Source organism: Leucopleurus acutus, assembly GCF_964270905.1.
Source record: "Leucopleurus acutus genome assembly, chromosome: 20".
Classification (NCBI taxonomy): Eukaryota; Metazoa; Chordata; class Mammalia; order Artiodactyla; family Delphinidae; genus Leucopleurus; species Leucopleurus acutus.
The window spans coordinates 53,610,788-53,622,188 of record NC_139162.1 but is presented as its reverse complement, the minus strand read 5'-3'; the positions used below and the strand labels follow the sequence as shown (position 1 = coordinate 53,622,188).

Sequence of the window (11,401 nt, the reverse complement as noted above, 5' to 3'; positions counted from 1 at the left end):
CCAACACACATCTTATGGTCGTGAAGACGCAGAAGCTCTGCATCCTTGCACCTTCCCCACCACAAAATGCTCAGGTGGACTCAGATCCACTTCATGGCTGCTGGTTCTGGGAAGGAGACAGCCTCACCTAGATGGGAGGAATCAGGGAGGCTTCTGGGAGGCCCCTGGAGGATGTGAGCCAGAAGATGGGAAAGGAGGGCACTCCTGACAAGGGACCAGCCCAGCAAAGCTTGGAGGTGGGACCGAGGACACCGAGTCTCCCCAGGGGTCAGGCAAGAAGTTTCTGAGCCTCACACCTGTCTGGACTGGCAGGGAGGCAATCCTGCAACCCAGAGCCCCCTGGTGGCCAAACTTTAATACGAACAACCAAGTAGGACACCATTACCAAATACTCACAACAGTGCTTCGCTAGGAGGCTTTGATTCCATTTTCAGTGGAGGAAATGGAAAACCAGAGAGGTTAAGTCACTGACCCAGGCTCACCCAGCTTTGCCTCTAGAATCTGAGGTCTGGAGAGCTCACCCAGCGGCTCCCCACCCATCACACAGAGATTGGGGGTAAGGACTAAATCCACTGTCTTGAGGAGCCCTAGGCAGCCCCGGGTGTAAGCCCCTAGTTGGGGCTCCAGCGAGGTGACCTCAGGCTAGTTGGCCTCAGGCTGTAACAGGGAAGAGTCAATCCTGACTACGTGTGGGATCTGTTTCTTTTACTTTAACCTTTGCTTTCCGCCCCTTTTGTTCACTGAAAGGATACTATCTATACATAATGGCCTGCCTCGGGGAACCCTGCCCCTCTGCCTGAATGTTAAACCAAAGTGCCTTTGTTCAGGGAAACATCCGGACCCTGTCCACCTGTGAATGGCTGCAAGAAAGAAGAAATTAACACATCCCCTCCCCGAGGCTGGCCATTCCAGGGGTTATTTGCAAAACGTATGGCCTTTTTACTTTACTTCCTCATGTTCTCGCCCTCTCTGTGCTGTAAAACAAACTGGCAACCAAACCCCGAATAAAGTCGTATTCCTTGCCTCAACACTTCCTCTCCGATTTATTGGCCTGTGGTGCGGGGAGCAGAGCGAGCTTGGCCTCGGTAACAAGGCTACAGCCAATGAGATCGTGCTGGGGATGAAATGAGACGGCCTGCCCTGTACACAGCGCTCACACAGAAGCATCACGATTGCTGTAACTGACGTGCCCATCACGTTACATGGTTTTGCTTATCCCACTGCAGGCAAACATGAAACATGAGGCACACAGTAGGCGCTCAAGAAGGGTTAGGACTATCTGAGCACGCCCAGAGCCCCACAGAGGTACAGGCAAGAGGCCCCCTAATTCCCACTCGCTCAGGAATGCAAAGTTGTACAGTTCTCTCCTCTCTGAGGCCCAGGGGTCCCCCAGACACCCAGGAGTCCTCCGCAGCCCCAGGAGCCCAGAGCCCCAGCTTCTGCAGGACCACAGGTAAGGGGTTCCGACCCCTTCCCAACCTCACACCGAAGCCCGGGCTAAGGTAACTCGGGTTCCTTCACAGTGTCATTTACAGGCGGCCCCGCACTCCCACATCGTCGGATCCCAGCGGAGAACTGGAGTCTCTAGAAGCCGGGGATGGGCTCCGAAGTCGGGGGTCCGGACGGCTGCGGCTCCCGCGGCGACCCCTCCTCGTCCAGCCCCCGGCGGCCCTTGCCGATGGCCAGGCGGGGCCGGCCGCGGTTCAGGCCTTCCAGGAGGGCGCAGGCCTGGCAGAGCGCGCGGCTGGCCAGCGCCCCGCAGCGGGAGCAGGCGCCGGGGGGCGGGGGCCGCGCGGCCGGGGCCAGCGCCAGGCGCTCGGCCGAGTGCACGAGGTCCAGCACCGCCGACGGCCGCGCCGCCTCCAGCAGCTTGAGCAGGTCGCGCGCGTGGCCGCGGAAGGCCTCGGGCGCGTACACGCACTCCTCGGAGAAGTAGTCCAGGCGGCGGAAGTGCGCGTACAGCACCACCTCCTTCTGCGAGGCCAGCTGCAGCGGGCGGCAGCGCGGCAGGGCGCCCCCCTCGCCCGGAGAGCCCAGGCCCCCGCCGCGCGCCAGCCGGCCCGCGTCGCCCCGCAGGAAGTTCATGAGCACCGTCTCCGCCATGTCGTCGGCGTTGTGTCCTGGGGGAGAGACGCGAGCCGGTGAGGAGGGGGCGCGGGGGCCGGCGGCTCCGCGGGAGGAGACCCCGCGGTACCGTGGGCGGCCAGGGGGAGACTGCGGGTGAACCCCGCGAGAAAGGAGAGGGGAACACACCAGACTTCCGTGGAGCAACTTGGGATGCCCTCATTTGCCCCCCTCTTATTGCAAACCAGGCTCTGTGCTCGGTGTCCTTTCAGGTAGTAACAGCTTTACGCTACAGATACAATTTCCGTCTAGTGAAGTGTACTTCAGACGCACAGACATCAAAATGGCATTTGATGGAGATGCTCAAGTGGGCTGTTGACACAAGTGCCTCTGGGAATGCAGATTATGGTATTTAGAAGGACCAGGGAGAAAGTCAGTGCATAGTTACACAACAGTCACCATAAATTTGAAGCTGAATCTCTGCTTATTCTGCAACTTGTCATCTTATACTTGAGTCTATGGTAAAACACCGGCCTTAGGGCTTCTCAAGTCGGCCATACTTTCCCTCCTCAGGGCCTTTGCATAAGCTGTTTCCTCTTCTCAGAACCTCTCCCACCCCCGTTTTGTCCTTCACCTAGTTACCCACTCGGCTTCAGGTCTCCGCTCACTCAGGAAACACTTCCTTAATCCCCATGTTTCTCCCTTCACTAGGTCCTCCTGTGTCACTTTCCTTAGTGGCACAGGAAATAATTATAATCAGGTTATAATTACATATGTGAGAAACGGACAGGAGCAGAGACTGTCTTGTGCATCATCATAACGGCAAACATTTATATGTTTACCGTTTCTCAGTGTCTTGTCTAAGTGCTTCATACATAATTCCCATAATTCATCTAATTCCCAGTAACTCTAGGTCCTAGATAGTATTAATATCCCCATTATATAAAAGAGGAAGCCAAGGTTAGGTAGTTTGTTCTAGGCTATATAGCTTGCATCTGGCACACAATAAATGGTCAACAATTATTTGTTTAAGTAATGATTGGTACAGAGAAAGTGTTATCAAAGAGGAGAAGCGAATAGAGAAAAGGACACAGTTGCGTTCAGACTAGATGCTTCTGATGGGAGATGCCCCTTCATACCCCTCCTTTTGTGACAAGGGACACAATGTCATAAAAAAATAAGTGCAGAGAACCACAGCCCTAGCCCCTAGAGAGTACCCTACCACCCCTCTATTTGCCAGCGTGTGTGTACAAAGATGATGGCAGTGACTCAAAAGCTTACCATGCCCAACCTAAGGACACGCACATACTATGAACCTTCAGTGTGCATGCACAGCCCTCCTCCTTTTTTAGCGTCTCCAATTAGGATATACGCAGTCTCCTTTACGACCTCTGGGGCATGCGCCTCAGTGGACTTACAGTGTCCGCCCCTCGCCCGCGCATGCGCCCGTTCCTCCCACCGCGCCCCTCTGTGCCGCGCCTGCGCTCACCCGTCACGACGTGCGTGGCTCCCACGCGGCGCGCCCCTTCCTCTAGCGCCCGGCGTCGCAGCACCCCGCAGAAGGTGCAACAGGAGCGGCTGCGGCCGGAGCCGGCCGTGCTGCGGGCCACGGCGTCCATCGTCCAGCCCCCGAAGAGCTCTGCGTAGGCCACGACGGTGAGCGGGAGCTCCCAGCGTGCTGCTTGCCGCCGCACGGCCGCCAGCGCCGCGTCCCGGTAGCCGCCGATGCCCTCGTCCACGGCCACGAGGTGCAGCGAGATGCCCAGGCGCGGGGCCAGCTCGCGCAGCACGTGCGCCAGCACAGTGGAGTCCTTGCCGCCCGAGGCGCCCACGGCCACCACGGCGCCGGGCGGCAGCAGGCGGCCCGCGACCACCGTGTGCAGCACCTCGGCCTCGAAGGCGGCGCAGAAGCAGGTGGTGCACAGCGCCTGGCCCGAGCGCGGACGGCGGAGGGCGGCTCGCGCCTTGTGGCAGGAGGCGCACTGCGGGGCGGGCATCGCGGGGTCCTGGCGAGGCGGGAGGGTTGGCTTCTCCTGGATGGGTGGAGAGGGGAGGCGGGTTACACGTGGATTCCGGATTAAGGGGTCGTTGCCTCCCGGCAGGCTGCCTAAATAGTGCCCAGAGTAAGCCCATTGTCTGGAACAGTCTTCCCCCAGCGCTGTGCAGGCCTGGCACCTTCAAGTCTCAGTTTAAGCTTTCATTCATTTGTTCAACAAATATCCACTCAGTGCCTCCAAAGTGCCCAACATTGGTTAGGCACTGGGGACACAGCAGGGAGTAAAACAGGAAGGGTTGCAGGCACTAAGTTCTAGTGGAGGAGCCGACCCAAAATAGTTTTCAGATATAAATAGGTTACTCTCTGAGCTGAGACCAGAAGGAAGAGAAGGAGTTAGGCATTAGATCAAGGTGGTAAGAATTTTCCGGATAGAGTTAATACCAAATGCAAAGGACCTGAAAGGGCAGGTCCTGTCTGTGTTCTTTTGGGTGGAAGGTGTGTTGGTGGTTCAAGACTGGAGAGGGTCGGGGGCTTGGAGATTGGCAGGGTGAGGAGCTTGGACTTTATTCTGAGTGAAACAGGAACCGTTGGATGGTTTTAAGCTGTATAGTCACAGGATCTAATTTCTATTTTAACAGGATCCCTTGGGCTGCGTGTGAATAGAGGGGTGGAGAGTGGCGAGGACAGACATGGGCAGACCACTGAGGAGGCTCCTGCAGTGATCCAGGTAAGCAACAGTGGTAGCTCGGAGCAGAGTGGAGACAGTGGAATTGGAGAGAAGTGGTCAGATTCTGGATCGCTTCCGGAGACAGAGTAGATGGGACTCTGCCAAGTCTTGGGGGACGGCAGTGGATGAAACAGAGGACTCATGACAACTCCAACTTTTGTTTTGACTTGAGCACTTGTAAGGGTAGTGGGACCATTTAGTAAAGAGGTGGTGGGGGTTAGGGAAGACTGGGGAAATATTGTAAGAGGAGTAAGTTTATGGCCAAGAATCTGGAATTTCTTCTGGGCATGGCAAGATTTGAGGTCCTTTGCTCTGCAAGTCTTTCCAGAACTCTGGGCTGGGTCTGGCGCCTCCTCTGGGCTTCCACGGCCGTCTGACCCTCACCGAAGGCCAGCCCTGACCACTCTAAGGTTGTAATCGGGACAGAAGAGGGTGCGCTCGTACCGCACCCAGCTTGGGCGGTGGGAACAAGGAGTCAGACCCGGCCGGCAGAGTCCAAAGCGGGGCAGCAGGGACACCAGAGGCTTAGGGCACTCCCGCGTGGAGGGCCGGCGGTAGACCGGCTTTGGGGGGATCACGGAGGGGAGTGCCATCTCCCGAGGGATGCCTACCGAATGCGTGGGAGAGAAATATGGAGACCATCAACTCTTCCACGGCAGCACGACCAAGGGCCGAGATCGACCCGCCGCGGGAGGAGGCACTCACCTGAGTAGAACCCTCGCCGGACGGTCCAGGCTCAGAGAAAACGCGGAAGCAGGTAAGATAACTACGACTCCCAGAAAGCTTTGGGTCAACCCGCGAATGACTCCCAGGTGCCCGTGCGGCGGTTCGGCCTGGAGCGCTTACGGCTCTCGGACAAGCTGGGCCTACAACTCCCGGCGATCCTCGCGGTGGTGTCTTTCGTTCCCGCCTACGGTTCCCAGAGTGCTCCATGCCAGTGCGGTTCGATTTCCCAGTGCGCCTGCGTAGGAGCTGGTGCGGCGTGTGATTTGGGTGCTGACATGCGCTGCGCGCTGTGGTTTATTCCACAGATGTATGTTTTTTAGATTTTCTGCTCTTGTGGGAGCATGGTAGAGTTTGTGGTGGGGGTGGAGAGGCGTCAGGGCGGGGTACGAAGGGGATAGGGGTGCGAAAGGGAGAGGTAGCGAGGGCGGTGGACCGGCCCCAAGGATCGGGGATACAGTTTGGGTTCTTGCGCGCGCCCCCACTGACGTGAGAGCGGGTGTGCGCCCCGGCTGAGGACCGCCGTCGTGCGGGCTGGGGGCGTTATGCTTGCGCGGAGCCGAAAAGTAGTGGTTTGCGGTTCTCTACGCGGGTTCGGGGCATAAATGCGGTGAGCAGACATGCGCGCACCTGGGTCAGGAGCCAGTGCTCACGCCTCCTGCCTGGTGGAGTTGAAGGCAGAGCTCGGGATGGAGGGCAGGTGAGACCCGTAAGACGGAGAGTTCCCCGGGGAACAAGTCCCCCCAAACCAAAAAACGGAGCACCTTCCCAAGAGTCTACCGGAGCCCTGATCCCCAGGTCCAAGCCCTCTGAGATCCTTCTGTCTCTACTCCTGTGAAGCTCTTGAGAGAGTAGTGATGGGGGACATTTGGGTGTCTGGACCTATTGGTTGAAGCCTGGTCATCGGGTTCACTCATTTGTTAATCATTTCCTGAGGCTTTCTGTGTGCCAGGTCCTATTCTCTGGGACACAGGCGTCCCAGGCCTGGTTGGGGAGATAAGGATGGCACAGTTTGATGTGGAGGTTCCAGATGTCAGGGGCTGCAGGAGCCCAGAGATCACAGGTGCTGCTAACCAGGGCATGGGGGCTGGGGGCCACTTAATAAGGAGTTAGCACGTGCCAGACACCGGTGCTCTGCACTTCCCTTGCACCATCTCAAGTTCCTCGTCTGTAAATGGGGGTGATAATCATCGTACCTGCCTCACAGAGTGTGTGTGAAAATAAATGAGTTAACAGCAAAGTGTTTATTGACCAAGCCATAAACTTTTATGATTTTCGTCCATTAAAGTCTCATAACCAGGCTTGGCTACCTCTTCTGGGGGGGCTAGGCCTAAGTTTTCTTTTAAAGCAAGCCGTGAGTTGGGAATTTCAAAATCTCAGGCAACCTACAGATAAGCTAAGGCAGTTCTCAGTTGGGTGTGAGTTTATCCCCAAGAGAACATTTGGCAATGTCTGGAGACATTTTTGATTGTGACGACGGGGGTGCAAGGGGAAGGGTGTGACTGGTATCAGGCAGGCAGAGGCCAGGGATGCTGGTAAGCATACTCTGCACAGGATGGCCTCCCACAGCGAAGAATCACCCGGGCCCCGAATAGCAGTCGTGCCGAGGCTGAGGGGCCCTGGCTTAAGTGGCATTCTGCTGTGCCTGGTTTTCTATCCCCAAATTAGTATACATTCAGGTGTTGCCGTGTTGGTTTTAGTCCCTCGCTATGAAAGTTTCTTTATTTAAGTATTTAAGCGGATCTCCACACCACTCACATATTGAGTGAGAAGTTAGTTTAAAAAAAAAAAAAAAAAAGGTTCGTCTTAAACTGGGCTTCAGTGAAAAAAAAGAGGATGTGAAAGCCAGCCTGCCTGCGTCACTCCGTGTGCCACTTGCTTAGTTGTGTGACCTTGAGTAGGTGTCTTAACCTTTCTGGGCTTCCTCTGTTCAGGGGATAATAAGAGCAGCTGTTGGAGGAATTAGATGATTTCATTTATGTAAAGCATTCAAGACAGGGCTTGGTGTTTAGCAAGAGCTGTGAAAAGAGTGGAGGGCGGTGTTCTGGTTCCTTATGTCACTCCCCTGGGGCAGCAGTTGTAACATGTTAACTTAGTTTCTGAGGGGAGAGACTGAGTTGGTGTCGAGGGCTTCTGGAGAGGGTGGATGACTGTCTGCAACTGCTTGTCAATTAGAGGGTGAAGATTGAGTCCCTCAGCCTGGTGTTTGTGACCTGGCCCCTGATGACTTTGCAGCCTCATCTCTCACCCCTGCACCTCTGGCAGGTCCCCACCTTTGCTGGAGAAATAACTTTTTCTGCCAGGTGTTTGCACGTGCTCCCTCCCCCTCCTGAAGACCTTCCAACCCTCACTCCTCCTCCCCCGCCCACTGATTCCTGTTTCTCCTCCAGGTAGCCACTTGGATGTACTTCCTCCAGGAAGTCCACAGGATCCCTTCTCCCCTGCCTTGGGTTAACAAGCCACCTCTGGGCTCCCACGCCCCTGGTCCCTTACTTTGTCAGAGGCCCTGTCACCTTGGGTTGTGGCTGCCTCTGTTTCAGCATCTCTTTGGGTTGGGTGCTTTTTCTTTCTTTTTTTTTAAAATTTATTAATTTACTTTTGGCCACGTTGGGTTTTCGTTGCCGCGCGCGGGCTTTCTCTAGTTGCAATGAGCAGGGGCTACTCTTGGTTGCGGTGCGTGGGCTTCTCATTGCAGTGGCTTCTCTTGCTGCGGAGCACAGGCTCTAGGCGCGTGGGCTTCAGTAGTTGTGGCTCGCGGTCTCTAGAGCGCAGGCTCAGTAGTTGTGGCGCACGGGCTTAGTTGCTCCGCGGCGTGTGGGATCTTCCCGGACCAGGACTCAAACACGTTTCCCCTGCGTTGGCAGGCGGATTCTTAACCACTGCGCCACCAGGGAAGTCCCGGGTTGGGTGCTTTTTGAGAAGGGTCTGGTTGGATTTGCATCTGGGTCCCTAGCATCACTGGGCAGAAAGCCTGGAACAGAGCAGGCCAGGTATTCAAGGCCCTTCCTGAGCTGCTCCTAGCCTATCTCTCCTTTCTTGTATTCTCCTGTTATCTGCGCCCCAGTGAACACTCAGCTCAGGCAGGAGACTGCTGCTGTCGGATGTGGTGGTTAAGGATGGAGGTTCAGATCCTCGGATGACCAATCTAGTTGTGTAAATGTGGACAAGTTACGTTTCCTCACCTGTAAGATAGAGATGAAATAGTGCAGTCCAGGAGTAGAGCAGTGGTTCTCAACCTGGATGATTTTTGTCCCCCAGGGGACATTTGGCAGGCAGTTTCAGTTGTCACAACTGGGTTGAGGGGGACTGGCATCTGGTAGGTAGAGGCCAGCAATGTTAGTAGATCTCTAACACACAGGACAGCCTCCCCAGCAGAGAGCTAACCTGCCCAGAATGTCAGTAGTGCTGAGGTTGGGAAGAGGTACACGTTGAGTGCTTAGAACAGTGTTTGGGCCACAGTAAGCACTCCGCAGATATTAGCTACCATTACCGTCACTACTTAAATACACCAAGCTCTCTGTTGCCTCCATCTCTCTGCCCAGAATACCCTTCGCCCACTTTGAATGGGGCTTGAATGCCTACTCATCCTTCAGGACCTAACCAGATATTACCTCTTTGGGGAAGCCTTCCATGAACTCTACCGCCCTTGTCCCCCTAAGATGCACCCTCAGTTAAGCGGGGACCCCTGGGAGTCACATACATGAGCCCGGACTCAGATTCATGCTCTTTTCTCACACCTGAGTGACTTTGAGCCTCAGTATCCTTTTCTGTGAAATCAAAGGGTGGCTTTGCGGATGAAACGGACCAGCACCAGGGAAGTGTTTGATTCATGTCAGGACTCCCACTGTGGAATGTATAGTCAATAAAACCTAAAAGCTTACCTTACGTTGGTTTAGGTTGAGGGAAATCGTTAAGAAATATGTTTTTAAATAAGTTTTGCTGTAGAAAAAAATAGGAACAAGCAGAATTTTCTCTAGCACCAAGAGAATTAAGAAGAAAAAAAGATGTTATATGCTATATACACAAGGTCCACATGTAATGAATAGACTCAGAAAGTGAAAGTAAAAGGATGGAAAAGATACACCAGACAAAGAACTCAGAGAAATCTTTTAGCCACATTAACCACCAACCAAAAGAGATTTTGAGTCAGAAAGCACTATCAGTAATAAAATGTCATCACAGAGGAAAAAGGAACAACTAGGATGATGAAACAGTTCTAAACTGGGATGCACATAACAGCATAGTCCCAGAAGAAATAAAACTAAAGTTAACAGGACTGCAGGAAGAAATTGACACATTCCAGAAGCACTGTGACATTTTATTACCTCTCTCTCGGCAATTAATCAAGTAGACGACAAACAATAAAGCTGTGGAAAATTTGAACAAGACCACTAACAAGCTTGAACTCATGGACAGAAATGGGACCGAACGATGTGAGCATACAGGTTTTTGCCAGGCGCACAAGAACTATGTACAGACGTCTGAGGGGTGGCTGTTCAGAATGGTACCCATTGGCCACATGTGGCTAATGAGTATTTGAACTGTGAATAGTCTGAATCGAGCTGTGCTGAAAATGTAAATACTTACCAGATGAGAAGACTTTATGTGAAAAAAAAAAAATGTGGAATACCTCACTAAAATATTTTATCTGGATTGCATGTTGAAATGGTAATATTTTTGATACAGTGGGTTAAGTGTAATATTAAAAAGTAATTGTACTTGTTTATTTTTACTCGACAAATGTCGCTAGTAGGAAATTTTAAATTACATCTGTGACCTGTTATTGTGTTGGATAGCCCTGTTCTGGACTACAAGTAAGTCTTAGCAAATAGCAAAGTCACTCTGCTCTACTCCCCAAGACAAGGGACCTTAACCAAGAAGCTTAATATGTGTACTTATGATGCAGTAAATGAATTTTCCCGTTAGCCTCTGTTTTACGATTTAGAAAATGGCTAAAACACTTTTTCATAAGTCTTGAAACTAGCTAAGATGTAAGAAGTCTGAATGAGTGTGTGTGTGTGGCATATATCATAGTCATCTTAAAACACTTTTGCTTGGGAGACCCCAAAACCATTTTGAAAAGCTTTTGTACCACCACCTAACTCATTTTAAGTTGATACCTGAAATTTTCCAACATTAACAAGTTTTTGTTATTGTTACAGGTAGAAACCACACGTTTTATAAGGTGACACGAGATGAGGGTAGGCTGTTCATGGAATAAATATTTCGTGACATGACTCAGATAGGTTTTAATTATCTTAGAGAATAGTGTGCACCAGTTCTAACCAGTTCACCTGGATATTGTATTCAGTGTAACTTGAAACATTTGTCCCTGCAACCATTCCAGTTAAATTTTTTAAAAAATCAGCTTCACTAATTATAATGCTTTTGGTTGTTCTAAATACAGAACATCCCAACGTGAGCCAAGCTTCACCTTCATCAAAATGAGTAGACTTGAAGTACACGCCACCGCCTCAGGGAGTTCTGTGTATATACCCCACTTGGAAGATCTCTACTTTGTTAGATGAAACATATCCCCAAAGACATTTCTTACCTCCTTGGAGGTCAGGGAGTTTAGGGATTGCCTTAGGGCAAAAAGCACAATCTGATCTGGGGCATGTATAGCTGAACCTAACAGATGCAGGCAGAAAGATTTTCTTGACTGAAAAAAATGGCTTTCATTTTTTTTTTTTTTTTTTTGCGGTACGCGGGCCTCTCACTGCTGTGGCCTCTCCCGTTGCGGAGCCCAGGCTCCGGACGCGCAGGCTCAGCGGCCACGGCCCACGGGCCCAGCTGCTCCGCGGCATGTCGGATCCTCCCGGACCGGGGCACGAACCCGTATCCCCTGCATCGGCAGGTGGACTCTCAACCACTGCGCCACCAGGGAAGCC

At 52.8% G+C, this 11,401-nt stretch overlaps 1 protein-coding gene across 1 annotated transcript; it reads right to left on the bottom strand.

The window, feature by feature from the left end:
- Positions 1-1,222: 1,222 nt before the first annotated feature.
- On the bottom strand, positions 1,223-4,061 carry LOC309977395 (cytoplasmic tRNA 2-thiolation protein 1; the record flags this gene model as incomplete). The annotated part of the gene is made up of 2 exons (XM_082863488.1): positions 1,223-2,120; positions 3,554-4,061. 2 exons carry the CDS (start codon positions 4,059-4,061, stop codon positions 1,585-1,587), a joined length of 1,044 nt encoding a protein of 347 aa, XP_082719614.1. The 3' UTR covers positions 1,223-1,584.
- Between the last annotated feature and the right edge of the window lie 7,340 nt (positions 4,062-11,401).